The sequence below is a fragment of the Callithrix jacchus genome, chromosome 14, assembly GCF_049354715.1.
Source record: "Callithrix jacchus isolate 240 chromosome 14, calJac240_pri, whole genome shotgun sequence".
Taxonomy (NCBI): Eukaryota; Metazoa; Chordata; class Mammalia; order Primates; family Cebidae; genus Callithrix; species Callithrix jacchus.
Genome location: NC_133515.1, coordinates 70,486,675 through 70,507,156, shown reverse-complemented (window position 1 = coordinate 70,507,156; position 20,482 = coordinate 70,486,675). Strand labels below are relative to the sequence as shown.

The window sequence follows — 20,482 nt, the reverse complement described above, 5'->3', positions numbered from 1 at the left end:
AAGAGGATTTCAGGTGTGGAAGAAGTACATAGCAATCCAGGGTGATATAAAACTGACAAAACACCAATATGTGGGGCAGAATGCACTGCAAAAAAACTACAGAGATTCTCGGAGAAAGAATTCTTCCCTCTTCTGCATAGCACTCTTCAAAACATTTTTTTTTTTTTTTGGAGACAGTGTCTCGCTGTCACCAGGCACCAGGCTGGAGTGTAGTGGTGCGATCTTGGCTCACTGCAACCTCCACCTCCCAGGTTCAAGCAATTCTCCTGCCTCAGCCTCCCGAGTAGCTGGGACTACAGGTGTACACCACCACGTGCAGCTAATTTTTGTATTTTTAGTAGAGACGGGGTTTCACCATGTCGGCCAGGATGGTCTCAATCTCTTGACCTTGTGATCCACCCGCCTAAGCCTCCCAAAGTGCTGGGATTACAGGCGTGAGCCATGGTGCCGGACATTTTTTTTTTTGAGACAGGATCTTATTCTGCACCCCAGGCTGGAGTGTAGTGGTGCAATCATGGCTCACTGCAGCCTCCACCTCCAAGGCTCAAGCAATCCTCCCATATCAGCCTCTTGAGTAGCTGGGACTACAGGCATATGCTACTACACCTGGCTAATTATTATTATTATTTTTTTGTATTTTTAGTAGAGGCAGGGTTTTGCCATGTTGGCCAGGCTGGTCTTGAACTCCTGACCTCAAGTGATCTGCCTGTCTCAGTCTTCCAAAGTGCTGGGATTACAGGTGTGAGCCACCACATCTGGCCCTAACATTTTTGAAGACTGGCAATACATTACTTCAGTGACAAAAGATACAGTGATATATACCTGTGGTGACAAACTAGTATTTTCACTTCCATACCCATCAAGATTCCTTTCCCTGATCTGATTTTTCTGTCTTTGGGTTTGAGTTAGTAAGATGTCTGTAGAATTATAGATGTAAGTGGGGCTGCTCAAAAGTCCCACAGTAACAGTGGTTTGAACAAAATGGAGGTTTCTTTCTCTCATACGAAAGACAACCCTCCTTTCTTTAATATATTAAAGTGTATATATATTTAAAATGTAAACTCTCAAACACCTCTTTCATCTCTGTAATCCACCATTTCTCTGTATCTCTACCATCTTATGCTGTTTCTTTGGTCTCACCATTTAGGTCTCGGGTATGTGTCACCACAGTAAGCCTTCTGGAGCCCCCAAATGAGGTGTCAGGTCTACCTATTTATACCATAGCACCCCTTCATTCCCTTAAAGTCCACACACCTCCACAATATCTGCTTTCCCTGCCAGACGGTTCACTCATTAAGGGCGGAGGCAGGTCCCCGGCATCCTAGCACAGAGCCCACCTCACACTGAGGTGCTCAGGCTCAGGGCTTGTTTATTGCTGGCACTGTTATTCTTCGCAGTTCAGCAATTTAACAAAGGTGTACCTTCTCTTATATAGTATAAAGAGTTGCTCTTGTATAGTATAGAGAGTTGTCTTCTACTAGTCAATATCTTCTGTGGTGCCTCCACAATACTTGTAGTTTTGAGTTGGGCCTTGAAACGTGGTATAATTTTGATACTTTACACACAGATCCTGCCAGTGTCTTACACAGCCTGATGAAAAACTGAAAGGATAAGGAAGGAGAAAATGCAGCCTGGGCAGAAAAACACTGAATCTGTGAATCATGATTAAGCTTATTTCAATCTTTTCTGATGCTTTAACTGGCAAGAATGTATGTTTCTATTGCCAGAGCCTTTCTCTGTCCAGTGAGGGGAAAGAGGCTCAAATTTAGGCATGGTAAAAGCTTTAATTTGTTAAATGTAATTATTAAAACTATACTACAATTTTTAAATAATAGCTTTGTTGAGACATAGTTCACATACCATAAAATTTACCTTTTTTTTTTTTTGGAGACAGAGTCTTGCTCTTGTTGCCCAGCAGGCTGGAATGCAATGGTGCGATCCTGACTCACTGCAACCTCCACCACCTGGGTTCAAGTAATTCTCCTGCCTCAGCCTCCAGAGTAGCTGGGATTACAGGTGCCTGCCACCACACACAGCTGATTTTTTGTATTTTAACAAACACAAAATGACAGGGTTTCATCATGTTGGCCAGCCTGGTCTTGAACTCCTGACCTCAGGTGATCCACCTGCTTTGGCCTCCCAAAGTGCAGGGATTACAGACATGAGCCACTGTGCCTGGCCAAAATTTATCCTTTCTAAAGTATGTAATTTTTTTTTTGTATATTCACAGTTATGCAACTATCACCAATGTTTCATTCCAGAGCATTTTCATCACCCCAAAGAGAAACCACAAATCCATTAGCAGTCACTGCACGGCCCCTCCCTCTCTGTCCTCAGTCTCTGGCAACCACTCACCTACCTCCTATGTCCATGGATTTGCCTACTCAGGGCATTTCATATAAAGAGTTATAAAATATGGGCCTTTTGTGTCTAGCTTCTTTCACTTAACATAGTGTTTTCAAGGTTTATCCATGTTGTAATATGTGTCGGTACATCGTTCCTCTTTCTGGCTGAATGCTTCCATAAAGCACATTTTGTTTATCCATTTGTGAATGGACAGACATTTGAGTTGTTTTCACTTTTGGACTTATGAATAGTGATGCTATGGACATTTGTGTACAAGTTTCTATAAAAACATATTTTCAGTTCTCTCTGGTGTGTATCCAGGAGTGGAATTGTCCCACTAGGCATATGGTAAGTCCACATTTAACTATTTGAGGAACTGCCAAACTGTTTTCCAAAGTAGCTACACTATTTTACATTCCCACCAGCAATGTTATGAGAGTTCCAGTTTTTCCACATCTCATCAAGCCTTGTGATGGTCTGCCTTTCTTATTATGGCCTTCCTGCTGAGTGTCAAATTGTTATCTCATTTTGTCTGTGTGTGGGTGTATTTTTTTTATTTTTTTGCATTTCCCTGATGGCTAATTTTGTTGAGGGCATTTTCATATGTTTATTGGACATTTGCATGTCTTATTTGGAGAAATGTCTATTCAAATTATTTGCCTATAATTCAAATTGGTTGTCTTTTAATTGTAAGAATTTCTGATATATTCTGGATGGATGATTTGCAAGCATTTTCTCCCATTCTGTGGGCTTTCATGTCACTTTCTTTTCTTTTTTTTGAGGTGGAGTCTCAGTCTGTTGCCCAGGCTGGAGGGCACAATCTCAGCTCACTCCAACCTCTGCCTCCCAGGTTCAAGTGATTCTCCTGCCTCAGCCTCCCGAGTAGCTGGGACAGCAGGTGTGTGCCACTGCAGCCAGCTGTGGGTTTTTTTTTTTAAGTAGAGGCAGGGTTTCACCATGTTGGCCAGGCTGGTCTTGAACTCCTGACCTTGTGATCTGCCTGCCTTGGCCTCCCAAAGTGCTGGGATTACAGGTGTGAGCCACCGTGCCTAACCTCATGTCACTTTCTTGATAGTGTCCCTTGAAAAGCATAGAAGTTTTTAATTTTTATGAAGTCCAATTATTTTGTTGTTGTTCTTGTTGCTTGTACTTGAGGTTTTATATTAGAAACCATTGCCTAAATTTAAGTCGACTAAATCCCCCAATCAAAAGATACAGCAAAAACCTAATGGTATGCTACATCCAGACCCATTTCACATCCAAAGATACACAAAGACTCAAAACAAAGGTATGGAGAAAGATTTACCAACCAAATGGAGAGCAAAAATAAATAAATAAATAAAAAGCAGGAGTTGCAATTCTCACATCTGATAAAATAAATTTCAAAGCAACAGAGATATAGTGGTAAAAGCGTCAATGCAACAATAAGAGCTAACAATCCTAACACCCAGATACATTAGACTCATAAAGAGAGTTAGACTCAATGAGATGGAAAATTAATAAGGATATCCAGGACTTGAACTCAGATCCGGAACAAGCAAACTTAATAAATATTTATAGAGCTCTCCACTTCAAATACACAAAATACACATTCTCCATTTTAAATACACAAAATATTGATCGGCCATTATTAATACCCATTTTTAGAATAAAGCAATATTCCCGTTCTCCCTCTTTTTCTTCCTCTCCTTCACTCCTTGTTTTTTCTTTCCTTCTCTCCCCCCCCCCAAAAAAAAACCATTGCCTGGTCCATTTATTCCAATTCCAGCACCATATGCTAAAAAGACTATTGTTTCCTTCATTGGATTATCATGGAAACTTTTTTGAAAAATCAACTGATTATAGGCTGGGCATGGGGGCTCACACCTGAAATCTCAGCACTTTGGGAGGCTGAGGCAGCACTTTGGGAGGTTGAGATGGGAGTATCACTTGAGTCCTGGAGTTTAAGGTTGCAGTGAGCCATGATCACACTACTGCATTCCAGCCTGGGTGACAGTGAGACCCTCTCTCTAAATATAAAACAAAACAAAACAAAAAAATCCATCGATTAGATTTCCAGACTCTCAGTTCTGTTGATCTGTATGTCTGTTTCTATGCTGAAACACCGTGAATTGATTAGTGTAGCTTAGTAGTAAGTTTTGACATAGAGAAGTGTGAGTCCTCCAACTGTGTTATTTTTCAAGATTATTTTAGCTGTTCTGGGTACCTTACATTTCCATGTAAATTTTAGGACTTCCATATACATTTTAGAATAGCCAACTGGGATTTTGATAGGGATTGCGTTGAATCTGTTTATCATTTTTTTTTTAAGAGGGAAAAAGAGAAAAAGAAGGGGAAAAAAAGAAAAAGAGGGAAAAAGGAATATTACTTCATTCCTAAAATGGGTTTCAATAATGGCCGATCAATATTTTGAGTGTTTAAAGTGGTTAATGCATATTTTATGTGTTTAAAATGGAGACCTCTATTGTGTTTATTTGTTCTGGCTCTGAGTTGAAGTCCTGGATATCGTTATCAATTTGTTGTCTCGTTGAATCTAAATCTCATTATGTGTCTTATGTATCTGGGTGTTAAGATCTCTTATTGTTACATTAATCCTTTTACCCTTGCATCCTTGTAGCTTTGAAATCTATTTTATTAAGTGTGAGAATTGCAACTCCTGCTTTTTATTTATTTATTTTTGCTCTTCATTTGGTTGGTGAGTTTTTTTCCATCCCCTTGTTTTGAGTCTTTGTATATCTTTAGATATATCGTTAGATTTTGTGGATAATGTATATTTTGTGTGTTTAAAATGGAGAGCTCTATTGAGTTTATTTGTTCTGGATCTTAGTTCCAGTCCCGGATATCGTTATCAATTTTCTGTCTTGTTGAATCTAAATCTCATTATGGGTCTTATGTATCTGGGTGTTAAGATCTCTTATTATTACATTAATCCTTTTACCCTTGTATCCTTGTAGCTTTGAAATCTATTTTGTCAAATGTGAAAATTGCAACTCCTGCTTTTTATTTATTTATTTTTGCTCTCCATTTGGTTGGTACGTTTTTTTTTTCAACCCTTTATTTTAAGTCTATATATATCTTTGGATATACCGTTAGATTTTGTCTGTATTTTTTGATAGGGAGATTTGGTCGATTTAAATTTAGGGTTGCTGCCATTTGATATTAACTGGCTATTTTGTCCTTTCGTTGATAAAAATTCTTCTTTATGTTAATGCTCTTTACTTTTTGGTGTATTTTTAGAAAGGGTCATACTGGTTGTTCCTTTCTGTGTATAATGCTTCTTTTAGAAGTTCTTGTAAAGCAGGCCTGGTGGTAATAAAATCTCTGAGTACTTGCTTGTTCCTAAAAGATTTTATTTTTCCTTCAAATGTAAAGCTTAAATTGGCAGGATATGAAATTCTGGGCTGAAAGTTCTGTTGATAAAGTATATTGAATATTGGCCCCCACTCTCTTCTAGCTTGTAGGGTTTCTGTTGAGAGATCTGCTGTAAGCCTAATAGGCTTACCTTTATGGGTAACTTGATCTTTCTCTCTGGCGGCCCTTAATATTTTCTCCTTCGTTTCGATCTTGGTGAATCTAACGATTATGTGCCTTGGGGTTGGTCTTCTTGAGGAATATCTTTGTGGTGTTCTCTGTATTGCCTGGGGTTGAATAGTGTCCTACTTTGCTAAATTAGGAAAATTTTCCTGGATAATGTCCTGGAGAGTATTTTCCAGCTTGACTTCGTTCTCTCCGTCACATTCAGGTACACCAATCAAGCGTATATTAGGTCTTTTCACATAGTCCCATATTGCTTGGAGACTTTGCTCATTCCTTTTTATCCTTTTTTCTCTATTCTTGTCTTGTCGTTTTGTTTCATTAAGTTGGTCTTCGACTTCTGATACCCTTTCTTCTGCTTGATCCATTCGGCTGTTTAAGCTTGTACATATTTCACTAAGTTCTCGTGTTGTATTTTTCAACTCCATAAGTTCATTTGTATTCCTCTCTATATTGTCTATTCTTTTCAACATTTCTTCTAACCTTTTTTCCAAGTTCTTAGTTTCTTTACATTGGGTTAGAACAAGTTCCTTTAACTCCCAGAAGTTTCTTATCATCCACCTTTTAAAGCCTACTTCAGATAATGGAACACAGTCCTTTTCCATCAGGGCTTGTTTTGCTGCTGATGAGTCCTTTTCCATCAGGGCTTGTTCGGTTGCTGATGAGTCCTTTTCCATCAGGGCTTGTTCCGTTGCTGATGGGTTCTGATTTTGAGTATACTCGGCCTTCTTAGGGTGTTTTTTTCCCTTCATTGTAGATGAACCGCCTTTCTAATTAGGTTTCTGAGTCGATGTCCGACTTATTGATTCCCAGTGCTGGGATCCAAGCAACCCACTGTGGCAGCCTAAATAGCAGCGATAAGAGTGATGGTGCTCTTCTGCCCGGGAACCTCTGGTCTGGCTTCCCTCTTGAGTCCGCAACAAGCGACTCTGACTTCCCGGAGCTCCAAACCCCGGTCAGTAGGGGAAGCAGTCCCGTTGGCTCTGCATGAAGAGCTGCTGCGCCGAGACGCCGGCAAAACCGCTGCGGCGGCCACAAGAGTCGTGCTGGCGACCCGTGGGGCTCCTCCACTGGGAATCGGCTAATCGGTGAGTGACGAAAATTCGTCTAAAGATGTGGCGTCGTCTCTTTCTCTGAGATTTCACTGGGAGATACAATCCTGAGCTGTTAGTGGTCGGCCATCTTGGATCGATCTCTTATCATTTTTTTTTAGTCATGCCATCTTAACAATATTAAGTCTGCCAATCCATGAATACAGTTGTATCTTACTTAGGTCTTTAATTTCTTTTGATGTTTTGTGTTTTTCACTGTATAAATCTTACACTTTTTGTTCAATTTATTCTAAGTATTTTGTTCTTTTGATGTTATTGTAAACTGTTTATTTCACTTTTTGATCATTATAGGTGTATAGAAATATAATAGATTTGTGTATAATGATCTTGTATCCTACAACATTGCTGAACTTGTTTATTGTTTCTAATAGTTTACTGTGAATTCCTGAGGAAATTTTTATTTTAAAATTATGGCAAAATATACATCAAACATAATTTTAAACATTTAAAGGTGTATAATGCAGTGCATTAAAGACATTCAAAATGTGGTACAACCATCACCATTATCATTTCTTGAACTTTTATCATCCCAAACAGAAAATCTGTACCCTCTGAACATTAATTCTTCACTCCCGCCACTAACCCCTAATATCTTCCATTCTATTTTCAGGCTCTATAAATTTGCCTATTCTAGGTAGCTCACAGTGGAATCATACAGTATTTGTCCTTTTGTGTCTGTCTTATTTCACTTAGCTTAATGTTTTCAAGTTTCCTTCATACAATAGCATGTATCAGATCTTACCCCTTTTTGCAACTGAATAACATTCCATTGTACTTATGTAAGACATGTTATCTATTCATCTGTTGGTGGGCATTTGGTGCCTCTTTTTGGCTATGGGAATAATATTACAAACAAATGGTGTACAAGGTGTCTGTTTGAGCCCCAGCTTTCAGTTCTTTTGGATTTGTACAGTGTAGTGGAATTGCTGGATCATGCAGTACTTGTTTTTGTATTTTTTGTGGAGATGGGGTTTTGCTATGTTGTCCATGCTGGTTTTGAACTTCTGAGCTCAAGTGATCCTTCCACGTTGGCCTCCCAGCATTAGGATTACAGGTGTGAGCCACTGTGTCCAGCCTTGGATCATATAGTACTTCTGTGTTTAACTTTTCGAGGAACTATCAAACTGTTTTCCACAGTGACTTCCCCATTTTACATTCCCATCAGCAATGTACAATTTCTTAACATCCTCACCAACACTTTTCTGTCTTGTTTTTAAAGTTTATACCCATCATAGTAGGTGTGAAGTGGTATCTCCTTTTATGCATTATTGAAAAACAGTTTTGCTGGATGTGGAAATCTTGGTGTAAGTTCTTTCATCACTTTGAATGTCATCCCATTGCCCTCTGGCCTCCATGGTTTCTGATAAGAAGTCTATTGCTAATCTTATTGAGACTCCCTTACATGTGATGTACCAATTTGTTCCTTTAAAAATTTGTGCCATTTAATGGTTTGACCGATATGTCCAAGTGAGTCTTTTAAATTTTGCCCTACTTGGAGTCCATTGAGGTTTTAGATACATAATTTAAAAAATAAAAAATAAAATTTGGGAAATTGTTGACCACTATTTTTTCAAATATTATTACTGACCATTTCCCTTCCTGTTGAGACTCCCATTATGCCTTTGTTGGTATGCATGATAGTATCCCACAGGTCTCTGAGTCTGCTCTTTTTTTTGTCTGTTTCCCAGGCTGGAGTGCAGTGGTATAAACATGGCTCACTGCAACCTTGACATCCTGTGCTCAAACAATTTTCCCACCTCAACTTCTTGAGTAGCTGGGACTACAGGTACATGTCACCATGGCTAGCTAAATTTTTAAGTTTTTGTAGACATGGGGTCTTACCATGTTGCCCAGGCTGGTCTAGAACTCCTGGGCTCAAGCAATCCTCCTGCCTTGGCATCCCAAAGCGCTGGGATTGCAGGTGGGAGCCACAGCGCCTGGCCTCATTCTTCATTATTTCTTTCTGGTTCTCAGACCAGATACCTTCAATTGACCCATCTTCAAGTTTTATGATTCCTTTGCTAGTTCAAATTTGTCAAGCCCCTCTAGTAAATGTCTCACTTTAGCTATTGTACTTACTAACTCTAAAATTTTCATTTCTCTTTATTGATACTATCTGATAACTCTGTTCATATACTTCCTTTAAATTATTTAGACACAGCTTTTTTTCTTTGAATATCAGAATATTGGCTGGTTTAAAGTCTTTGTCTAGCAAGTCCAGTGTTTGGTCTTCCTAAGCAACATTTGCTATTGACTCCCCCACCATTATATGAGCCATATTTTCCTGTTTCTTTGCCTGTTTTGTATTTTTGTTATTGTTAAAAACTGGACATTTCAAGTAGTATGACAATTCAAAATAACATTATCCCTTTCCCAATGTTTGTTGTGCTCTATGTCCAGAAGGCTTGAGAAATCAAAGGGTTTCCTGTAAGAAGATCTCATGATAGTGAAAAGAACAAAAGGATGGAGGCAAAAACTGACCTAATTCTCTGGCCATAAAAATAGAAAAACACTTCACAATGATCTATAAAATGTTATTATAAAGATGATTTTCATACATCTGAGGAAGTTAAAAAAAAAAAGCAACCTCCCATTTCTTGAACTGTAGCAAGAAAGTCTTGTCCTAAGACTCACGTTCAAAAGCTAGTTCTGTCTCATACGACTACTTCAATAAATGATGCAAGTTCTCAGAGCTTGTTTCCTCATTTGTAAAATGGAGATAGTACTTGATAGCACTATGAAGGAGGGAAACATAGGTGTGAAAGTACTTTTTAAACAGTAAAGTGCCACGCTCAGCATATGCACATGAGGGTTTGAGTTACGGGTTATGGAAAGAGTTGCCAAGTGATTTAAATAAATTACTATTTAAAAAGTCTTATTTAAGTAAGGACTAGATGTTATATACTTGAACATTTAACATGGAAATATATTTAAAAATAGAAAACACTTTATAAAATTTCATCTTGGACTATGTAAATTCTTTCTAAAAGTTGACTTAAAAATTTTGTTTCAATAGTTTGTAAGTCAAAACAATTTTTTAAAAGACAACACATCAGAAGTCTTTCTTAGGCCTGTCCCTTTCACTTTATTCCCTTGTCTTGCTCTCTGTGGAGGAAACAGTCTTCTTTTCTTTCCTGTCAATATTCTCTTATCCAGATGTGAGAAAATATGAATAATGTACCCTCTGAATTTTTTTGCAATATCACTGAAGTAAATTCTTATCACCATTTTCTTATCAGTGGCCAAGATAATTGGTCAGTTACACAGCAAACAGCAGGCTTAGGACTCAAGTCTAGGCTGCAAATACCAAGTTACCACATCTCCTTTGTGCTGCCTGGGGAACTTTCTGTGAAATAGGGTAAATCTTTCAGAAAACTGTGTACAGAGCTGTGTTCTTAAATATATCTGCCTTTCAGATTGGTGGACCAGACAGTTCCAGGCTGACCTCTCGTTTGGGGAATGAGTATGTCAACATGATGAACATGCTTCTTTTCACACTCCCGGGAACTCCTATAACTTACTATGGAGAGGAAATTGGAATGGGAAATATTGAAGCCACAAATCTCAATGAAAGCTACGATACTGTAAGTTGAATACAACTTGACTATTTGTCACAACTGTAAAACCAAGGACTCATTTTTTATTTTTTGCCAAATCAGAGAAATTACTCTCTCTCTATTCTACTGCTGAAAATCATGGTTCCTTTGCTTTTCCTTCTTACTGTTAGTAAGAATTCTCAGCTTTCTTGGTAGTTTCAGAGCTTATTTAAAAATGCCTTCTGAGCCACACAACTGAATTTCTTGGGTAAGGCATTTTAAAGATGTTTTCCACCTGATAAGCACATTAAAATTTATTGTTTTCCTTTTTGCCAGGAATACTGTGTTGAGAGGCACACTAACATTGGAGAACCAGTGCTTTACTTTAGCTTATTCATTTCCCTCTACTTGAAATGTGGAGTTAGGAACACTTATTTCTTCAGTTCTTATTTGTCCTGTTTGGTCTTGGGTGACCACAGCACAAAGACTCTTCCTTTTATGTTATCAAGTGGAGGGCACAGCCTCAGAGTTGAGCAGTTTATTTTGTGGCTACAGATTTCAGAATTGTGTTGCTGGGCAGATAACTATCTTGAAACTTGAATTTGCCTGGTTATCTTTCAATTGTATGAGATCCAATTTCCCTAATATTTAAGGTGGCTTTTTTTCTCTATCGGCTCCTACATTTGTGTGTGCGCACCCATGAGCAATAAACAGGCTGAATAAACCAGTAGGAGAGAATTCACACTCACTTGTACATGGCAATGTTCTCAAATTCACCATCACTGGACCACAGAAGTAGTATAAATTGGTAATAGCACATTTAAAAATCCTACATTACTGATTTTTAGGCAAAAGCAGCAATGATTTCAAGCATGTATTAAGGTTCAATTAGTATTGTCGATTCAAATTCAAATGTTAATTAAAGTTCAACTAGTATTGTCTATTCAAAGTCAATGTTATTAGGTACTTTCTAGCTAAAAGTGTGAAACTGGTTTATGTACTGAATGTTAAGGCCTTTTCATCACAAACGCTAATGAGTACAAGCACTAGCTAAAACTATAAGCAATTAAAAATTTATGAAGTAAATGAGCACCAAAGTGCATTTCTTTTAATAACCAGACCACTGTTTCCTTTTTCTGGTCTTTTGACATAGAATACCCTACTCTCAAAGTCACCAATGCAGTGGGACAATAGTTCAAATGCTGGTTTTTCTGAAGCCAGTCACACCTGGATACCTGCCAATTCAGATTACCACACCGTGAATGTTGATGTAAGTATCAGTGAAAATTTTATGTTGATTCTAGAAATAAGAAATAGGTTTCTACTGAAAGTACACACTCACCCTGAATGTGTCTAAACATTTTTTTTTTTCCCCCGAGATGGAGTTTCGCTCTTGTTACCTAGGCTGGAGTGCAATGGTGCGATCTCGGCTCACCGCAACCTCCGCCTCCTGGGTTCAGGCAATTCTCCTGCCTCAGCCTCCTGAGTAGCTGGGATTACAGGCACGCACCACCATGCCCAGCTAATTTTTTGTATATTTAGTAGAGACGGGGTTTCACCATGTTGACCAGGATGGTCTTGATGTCTCGTGATCCACCCGCCTCGGCCTCCCAAAGTGCTGGGATAATGTGTCTAAACCTTAACTGATAACTCTTTAAGTCAATCACAGACTTCCCTTGTGTTTTCAATTTGTAAGGAGTTTGCAGATCATGCCTTTGTGAAACTACAAACTGGTACAAATCAACCATGTGAAGCGAACTATCATACAGAATAGACCACTCTTCACTAGCCTTTGAGCAATGAAGGAAATTTTATGGAAGTTTTGTATTCAAATTACAATACTCAAATTGGCCTATGGGAATATTTTGGACATAATGAAAATCAAGAGGCATTTAATCCAAATCACAAATGTTAAATATATATTTTGTGTTTTCAAGACCTATGTAGGAAATCCTACATAAAATGCATACCAGCAAAGATGGAAAGTGCAAATGCAAATTAAAACAATTTTTGAGACGGAGTTTCGCTCTTATTGCCCAGGCTAGAGTGCAATGGTGTGGTCTCGGCTCACTGCATCCTCCACCTCCTGGGTTCAAGCAATTCTCCTGCCTCAGCCTCTCAAGTAGCTGGGATTACAGGCATGCCCACCACCATGCCTGGCTAATTTTTGTATTCTTAGTAGAGATGGGGTTTTACCTTGTTGGGCAGGCTAGTTTCAAACTCCTGACCTCAGGTGATTCGCCCACCTCGGTCTCTCAAGGTGCTGGGATTACAGGTGTGAGCCACTGCGCCAGGCCAACAATGACATTTTTTTCTATCAAATTAACAAAGTCTTTAAAAATGATCATGAGTGATGAGGGATACCAAATCATAAATCCTAGATAATGCCATTTTAATAAAATACATCCAGATGATCCTGGAAAGGAACTGAAAATTTAAGAAATTTCTAAAAGATAGCAAGTAAAATTAGGGCTGGGCACCATGGCTCACACCTGTAATCCCAGCATTTTGGGATGCCAAGGCCAGATCACTTGGGCACCGGAATTTGAGATAAGCCTAGGCAATATAGGGAAACATTGTTTCTACCTTTGTAACCCCATCTATTCCCCCCGCCTCCCACAAAAAGAGAAATGATCTGGGCCTGGTGACATGTGCCTGTAATCCCAGCTACTCAGGAGGCTGAACCCAAGAGTTCAAGGTTGCAGTGAGCTGCGATTGCCCCACTGCACTCCAGCCTGGGTGACAGAGTAAGACTGTCTCAAAACACACACACACACACACACACTCTACACATATACATGCATCTAAAACACACAGGAGAAAAGCAGTTCTAACAGGGAGAGAGCACACTACAGTAATTTCCTAAACTGCTGCAATTGGCCATGACATAATTTCTCTAAGGAAAAAAAAAATCCAAGAACTGTTTGGTGATCACATGCATGGTGGAATGATTAGAACAAAGCCTGAAGCTTCTACAAGTGCATCAGATGAAAGAAAAGAAGGTAAACAAGACCTAACTCTAGTGCTGTCCCTTGGTGAGAATTCACTGTGGAATGTTCTCAGAAAGGATAGCTTTTACTACTCAGCTCAGAGTTACAGGGGCCAGGAGAAAAAAAAACATGGAAATCTAACAAGCTTACCAATTTCAAGTAGGAAAAGAACCCAACGTCCCAAAGACATGTCAGACCCACATCCATCTTGGCTTCTCACAATTATGAGAGGCAGACAACTGAAGACAAACGAGGAACGTCAAAACACAAAAGCAAACAGATCAAGAATCACACAGTATCTGACAAAAACAAGACCATGAAAGGGAGACACCATTCCTAACAGAACACTGTAAAAGCAGAAAATATAGCAAAAGACTTCAATACAAGTATAAATACTCCCAGTAGATGGTTGTTTAATGGAGCTCCTTGATATTCTGTAAAGAAGTGATTAAATGCCTCAGAAGTGTAAAAGACTGTCAAACAATGACATAACATAGAACGTAAGTGCTAGTGTGCTGAAAATTGATCCAGGGGCTTGTCCAGAATGTACTGAAAAAGGCAAAGAATTAAGAGCCTAAGAAAATTTTGGGCCAGGCGTGGTGGTTCAAGCCTGTAATCCCAGCACTTTGGGAGGCCGAGGCGGGTGGATCACGAGGTCAAGAGATCGAGACCATCCTGGTCAACATGGTGAAACCCCGACTCTACTAAAAATAACAAAAAATTAGCTGGGCGTGGTGGCATGTGCCTGTAATCCCAGCTACTCGGGAGGCTGAGGCAGGAGAATTGCCTGAGCCCAGGAGGCGGAGGTTGCGGTGAGCCGAGATCGCGCCATTGCACTCCAACCTGGGTAACAAGAGTGAAACTCCATCTCAAAAAAAAAAAAAATTTTTTGGATACATGGAAGATAGATGCAGAATTCCAACATGCAGCAACAATTGCACAGGAGAACAGAATGGAGGAGACATATAATCAAATAAATAAAACACATAACCCAGAGATAAAGGAAGACTTTATCTTCCTTTAGAACAGCTAGGATAAAGAGAAAACTCCAAAACTACTCAGAGAGAAACCAAACCTGAAAGTCTGAGAAAAGGGTTGAAAATTGAACTAGCATCAGACTTCTCAATTGGATACTGTAGCACATTAGAACTCTAACTTCAAAGTTGTAACGGAAACTGAATTCTAAACCCTAGAATTCTATATCCATTCAAACTGGCATGTAAGAGAGCAAAACAGAGATGGAAAAGCAAGGACCCACATTTTACCATGTGTGGCTACTTTCTGAAAGAATAGTGAAGGGACAATCCAGCAAAACAAAACACAACAAATCTAAAATGGAGATACAATGTATTAAAAGAAGGAAAAGGAAACAATATAATTTGATTTTTAAAAAATTTTGATACACAATGTAAAACAAGGTATTCTGGAACAAAAATCTCAGTGATTTGATTCTATGTGGGAAATGTTAGCAGGGAGGGGGTGTGGGTGGGAGGGAGTGAACAGGAAAGAGAGTATACATTTAAGCTGTTCAGTAGCCATTAACCACTGTAACTATTAACATTAAACAGAATTGGATATTTAGTTCCTGCTGGGTATGGTGGCTCACACCTATAATCCCAGCACTTTGGGAGGCCAAGGTGGGAGGATCATTTGATCCCAGGAGTTGGAGACCAGTCTGGGCAACATAGTGAGATGCCATCTCTTAAAAAAAAAAAAATTAGCTGAGCATGGTGGCACACACTTGTATTCCCAGCTCAGGAAGCTGAGGTGTGAGGATCACTTGATCCCAGGATGTTGAGGCTGCAGTGAGCCATGATTGTGCCACTGCACTCCAGCCTGGGCAACAGAGGGAGACTCTTTGAAAAATAAATAAAATTAGTTTCCATGTCATACTAATACTTCAAGTGCTCAGTAGCTGCCATATTGGATAGCACTGATATAGAATGTTTCCAGCATTACAGAAAGTTATGTTGGCCAGCATTGTTCTAGCTGTTGAGAAAAATTATTTTAAAGTGGTCATAATTTTAATGGTGAAATTTGGACAGACATACAAATTTTCAGAGAACACTAGAAGAAAAAAATTATATAGTCAACCCAATAGAAAGCTTAACAGAAAAAAAACCCATATAACCATGAAGAAAAGATAAAATAGGGCTTCAGAATTATGTCTAAACATAACAATAATCACAAATATGAATGGGTTAAATTAGCCTATTAAAAGATAAAGCCACGCAGCTAACAAGACAAAATACAGATGAGAAACAGCTTTAAAACAAAAGACATACAAAGAATTGAAGATAAAGAATATAGCTCTAAACAAAAAAATGCAGTTATCTTTTGACCGAATAATTCTACTCCTAGATACTTGTATTTAGAAATATTTGCATAGGTGCACAATAATACTCAAGAGACCTCAACACTATTTTTTTTCTGAGACAGAGTCTTGCTCTGTCACCCAGGCTAGAGAGCAGTGACATGATCTTGGCTCACTGCAGCCTCCATCTTCCAGGTTCAAGCGATTCTCTTCCCTCAGCCTCCTAAGTAGCTGGGATTACAGGTGCACATCATCATGCCTGGCTAATTTTTTTTTTTTTTTTTAAGTAGGGATGGTGTTTCACTATGTTGGCTAGGCTGGTCTTGAACTCCTGACCTCAGGTGATCCACCTGGCTTGGCCTCCCAAAGCACTAGGATTACAGGTGTGAGCCACCATGCCCAGCCTGCAACACTTATTAATAGAAGACACTAGAAGTGATTTAGATATTTTATCAATAGAAAACCAGTTCTATCAATTATGGGCCCAGTATGCAGTTTTTAAAAATGAGAGAGCTCTATATACCTTGATATGAGACCACTTCTAACATGTATTAAATAAAGTATAAAATGGGAACATGCCACCAATTGTGTAAAGAAAAATATGTAAACATGTTTACATAGGCACAGAATGTATCATTTTATATGATACATAAAAACAAAAGAACACATAAGTAGTAATAGTGCCTGTCTCTGAGGGGAACTGTGAAGCTATGGAACCGTGTTAAAACCTTTTTATAGTATGTATTCTTATTGTAATTGAATAAAAAAAATCATAAAAATCATCAGGCTTGGAAATATTTAATAGCAGACAAAATAGAGTTCAATATGAAAAGCATTATATGAGACAAAGGCAATTTTGAAAAACTGATAAAACAACATTCCACTAAAAATCATGAATATGCATCTAACAACAGCTTCAAAATATATAAAATACTCAGAAATGTAAACTGACAAATCCGCAATTACAGAAAAAGACTTCAACATATTTCTAGAAAGTAATAACAAGTAGGTAATAATAGTTAACAGTGACTGGGCACTTCTTATATGAGTGGCACTGAAACATGTGCTTTCATGCATTACCTAAGGCTAGAGAAAATGTTAACTTTGACAAGTCATACACATGTATCATAAATACCTTTGTACCTGACCAACAGAATAAACATTTTTTCAAACACCCATTATTAGATAATTATTTAAAGACCACATAATGGGAATCCACCCCTAAAGAACAACACCATCACAATAACCACCACCACCCGAGTAAACATGGCTGGCAAGAGTACAAGTAAATCAACATTATCATTGATTTGGCAACAGCTCTTATGAAGAATTTGGCATTATGTATCAAGTGTCCATATTCTTTGACAAAGTGTTTCTCTGATAATCTAAAATATAAAAATGGGGGAGGGGAATAAAAATAGAAAATATTAGAAACACAAATGTCAAAATGAAAGGGAGTGGTTAAGTATGGCACAACCATTCAACAGAATATTGTCATTAAACACATTTATGGAGGTTATATAGTCAAGAACAGAAAATACTTGAAATGTCAGAAGTACATCATCAAATTACGTATGTTTTATATAGCTGTGAAATAAACCCAAATAATCTTTAATGAACACATACTACTTTTATGGTTAAAAAAAAAATCTACAATTTCTAACTTCCACCTTAGGCAGCTATTTATTTTGCATCCTTTTTTCAACTTTCTTTTCTAGCATTAGCTGTGCAAGAAATACATGTCTGCTAAAGTTACGTGATCTTTGCACAACAGCAACCTCCACATTATTCTACAAAGGGGAACAAGCCCCAATTCCTCAGAAGTCTGAGTCCATTGTTGCTTTCCTTCTGGGCATCTGGCAGTTACAATAAAGTACAGAGTGACTTTACACGAGTAAAATATTCATCAACTTAGACTTGGACGTTTGTTTTGGGATTCCTGAAGTGGAGTCAAATTTGGTCTCTACAGAAACTCTACAATGTAGCAGAGCACTGTGCAGGCTTTAATGACTCCCAGACAAGCTGAAACCCTGAATTTGTCATTTCTATCAGTTTTTAGATGAATTATTCTTACCTACTTATTGATGCTTACAATTTGGCAATTTATAAGGGGCAAAACTGAAGTGAGTGTTTTGGGGAAATAACTCCTTACAATATATTAAAAATACTTACAAACAATTCTTAAAATCACTTATGTGAATACTTTTTTTAAAAAACAGGTCCAAATGACACAGCCCAGATCGGCTTTGAAGTTATATCAAGATTTAAGTCTACTTCATGCCAATGAGCTACTCCTGAGCAGGGGCTGGTTTTGCCATTTGAGGAATGACAGCCACTATGTTGTGTACACAAGAGAACTGGATGGCATAGACAGAATCTTTATCGTCGTTCTGAATTTTGGAGAATCGACACTGCTAAATCTACAGAATATGATTTCAGGCCTTCCCACTAGAGTGAGAATAAGGTTAAGTACCAGTTCTACCAACAAAGGCAGCGAAGTTGATACCAGTGGCATTTTTCTGGACAAGGGAGATGGACTCATCCTTGAACACAACACGAAGAATCTCCTTCATCACCAAACAGCTTTCAGAGATAGATGCTTTGTTTCCAATCGAGCATGCTATTCCAGTGTACTGAACATACTGTATACCTCGTGTTAGGCATCTTTATGAAGAGACGAAGACCCTGGCATTTCATTGGGAATGTAAGGATTTGTAGTAGCTTCATGTACAGCATGCTTCTTGTGGAACAATCATTCATTCTTAGGTATTTCTGTAGCTTGAACGTAACTGCTTTAAGAAGGGTTCTCAAATGTTTTGAAAAAATAAAATGTTTAAAAGTAAATTATCAATTATAGGAGCTTATATCTTTATTGAGATAGCATCAATCAGGGATGATCAGAACACATTAGGACCCCAGATTATTCAAAAACTCTTAACAAATTTTAATGGGAAGAATGTTATCTTTTCCCTTAAAATGCAGTCATAGAAATTAGAGGATGACTCCCTCCCACAATGTCTAAAAGCATTTGCTAGCAAAGAGGCAGGACACTGATTTGTAAACTGCTCAACTGTTCTGACTGGAAGGGAGGCCTAGAGTTCTGCTGTCACCAATCCTTCCCTTGTCCCCAACTCCATGTCCTTCTAAGGAGCATGATTTGAAAACTACTTTCCTAGGTTAATGGGCATGTGCATCAATGGAGAGAACAGTATAAGCAAGTGAGATGTAGACTATGCAAAATTTAGATGGAGAAGCACATTTTAAAAGATTAATAACTTCAAAATCTCTAAGTTACTAATTTTTTTTTTTTGCTAACTCAATTGGAAGTAACACTACCAAATATTTCAGTGTTTCCAATTCCCAGTTGAATGCAGTGTTTCAGAATTTCAGGTATTTCTTAAGATCCTCGAAAACACTGGTGCTGTCAAGTCCAAGTTCCTCGTACAGGAATTTAATTTGGGCTGTAATCTAAAAGAAACACATTTTAAAAATTAGAAGGCCTTTGTAGTAAAATGCCACTGTTGAAACTTCTCTTTGTCTATCCATCTTCAACTAACCCTGAAGTCGGCAATTTATGGCAAGAATATTTTTATTTGGGACAGAGACAGCAGGCTTCCAACAATTAAGATTAAATTATTTTCTTTAACAGAGCTCACTTATCAAGTACCAGAGACATATCTCTTGACTGACACAGTGTCCCTCCATCCCCTCCTAGTTCTCACCCATAGACAGGACATTTGTGAAGTAGCTTTGTCATATATCCTGCTGCAGCCACTGAAAACGTGTAAATACAACATCTCTCTAGTTCAGGTATCTGTCTACAGAGGGGCTTGATAACATACCTTTTTGTGAGAATCCTCAATGACATGATTGCCTCCAGGCTGAATATCTAGAATAATATTAGGGGCCTGATAGCCTGAAAGAGTTAACATATAGAACAGTTAGAAGACTGTTTGGAATCTTCTTTGGAATATCCAGACCCATTTCTCCCCTGTTCTTTGAGTACTCAGTTCAAGTAATAGTGAAGGAATAAAAAGCAAAAACCACCATTGTCAACAAAAAGATGGGAGGGGACAAGCAGCAGAAGACAAACTCCTGACACAGGGAAAGCAGGAAGAGGCCATATGGAAAAGACTACGTGGTGCCACATGGAGAAGGTTGAAACCCAGGAGATCATCAACGTGCCCTGTGGAATCTGAGAGGCTTCTGCCCTGAAAACGCCAACTATAGCAATGTGTGGGAGTGACAAATGGAGAGGAATACAGGGAGACTGTCTGACTTAGCATGCAGTTGCAAGGCAAAAAGGAGGGATGTGTATCTCATAAAACCGAAATAACTATCCAGAGGAAATTCAAGCACCTAAACAGTCTGGGCACTGGTGGCCCAAAGCAAAAACCTCAGAATCCATCTTTTAGAGATTCCCAAGAATAATGGCTCAATAAATATTTGTTAAATGAATAACTGTATAGCAGTACATCTCCAAGTTATATTTGAGTCTTAAATTAATTTTTTTCTTTGTGTCTGCCCACCTATTTTAATACTGTTCTTTGAAAAAGAGGCGAGGCAGAGTATGTATAGTTATGTAGCTACATACACTTTAACTGGGTAGTCAACATAGGAAAATAACTGTTTGGCCTAAATCCTGGGCAG

At 38.4% G+C, this 20,482-nt stretch overlaps 2 protein-coding genes across 21 annotated transcripts in view; one reads left to right on the top strand and one right to left on the bottom strand.

Annotated features, from left to right (window-relative positions):
* Positions 1-19,302, top strand: part of SLC3A1 (solute carrier family 3 member 1) — a 53,875-nt gene extending 34,573 nt beyond the window's left edge. The window contains exons 8-10 of the mRNA XM_002757805.6: positions 10,409-10,576; positions 11,682-11,798; positions 18,052-19,302. Coding sequence (XP_002757851.1) covers positions 10,409-10,576; positions 11,682-11,798; positions 18,052-18,492 — 726 coding nt within the window. The 3' untranslated portion in view covers positions 18,493-19,302. The remainder of the gene's footprint in view (positions 1-10,408; positions 10,577-11,681; positions 11,799-18,051) is intronic.
* PREPL (prolyl endopeptidase like) overlaps positions 16,615-20,482 on the bottom strand; it is a 56,002-nt gene continuing 52,134 nt past the window's right edge. For all 20 annotated transcript variants that reach the window (XM_008980755.5, XM_078349425.1, XM_078349422.1 and 17 more), the window contains 2 exons: positions 19,675-19,748; positions 16,615-19,300 (listed from right to left, as the gene is read on the bottom strand). In XM_008980755.5, the coding sequence (XP_008979003.1) occupies positions 19,211-19,300; positions 19,675-19,748 (164 nt within the window). In that variant the 3' untranslated portion in view covers positions 16,615-19,210. The remainder of the gene's footprint in view (positions 19,301-19,674; positions 19,749-20,482) is intronic.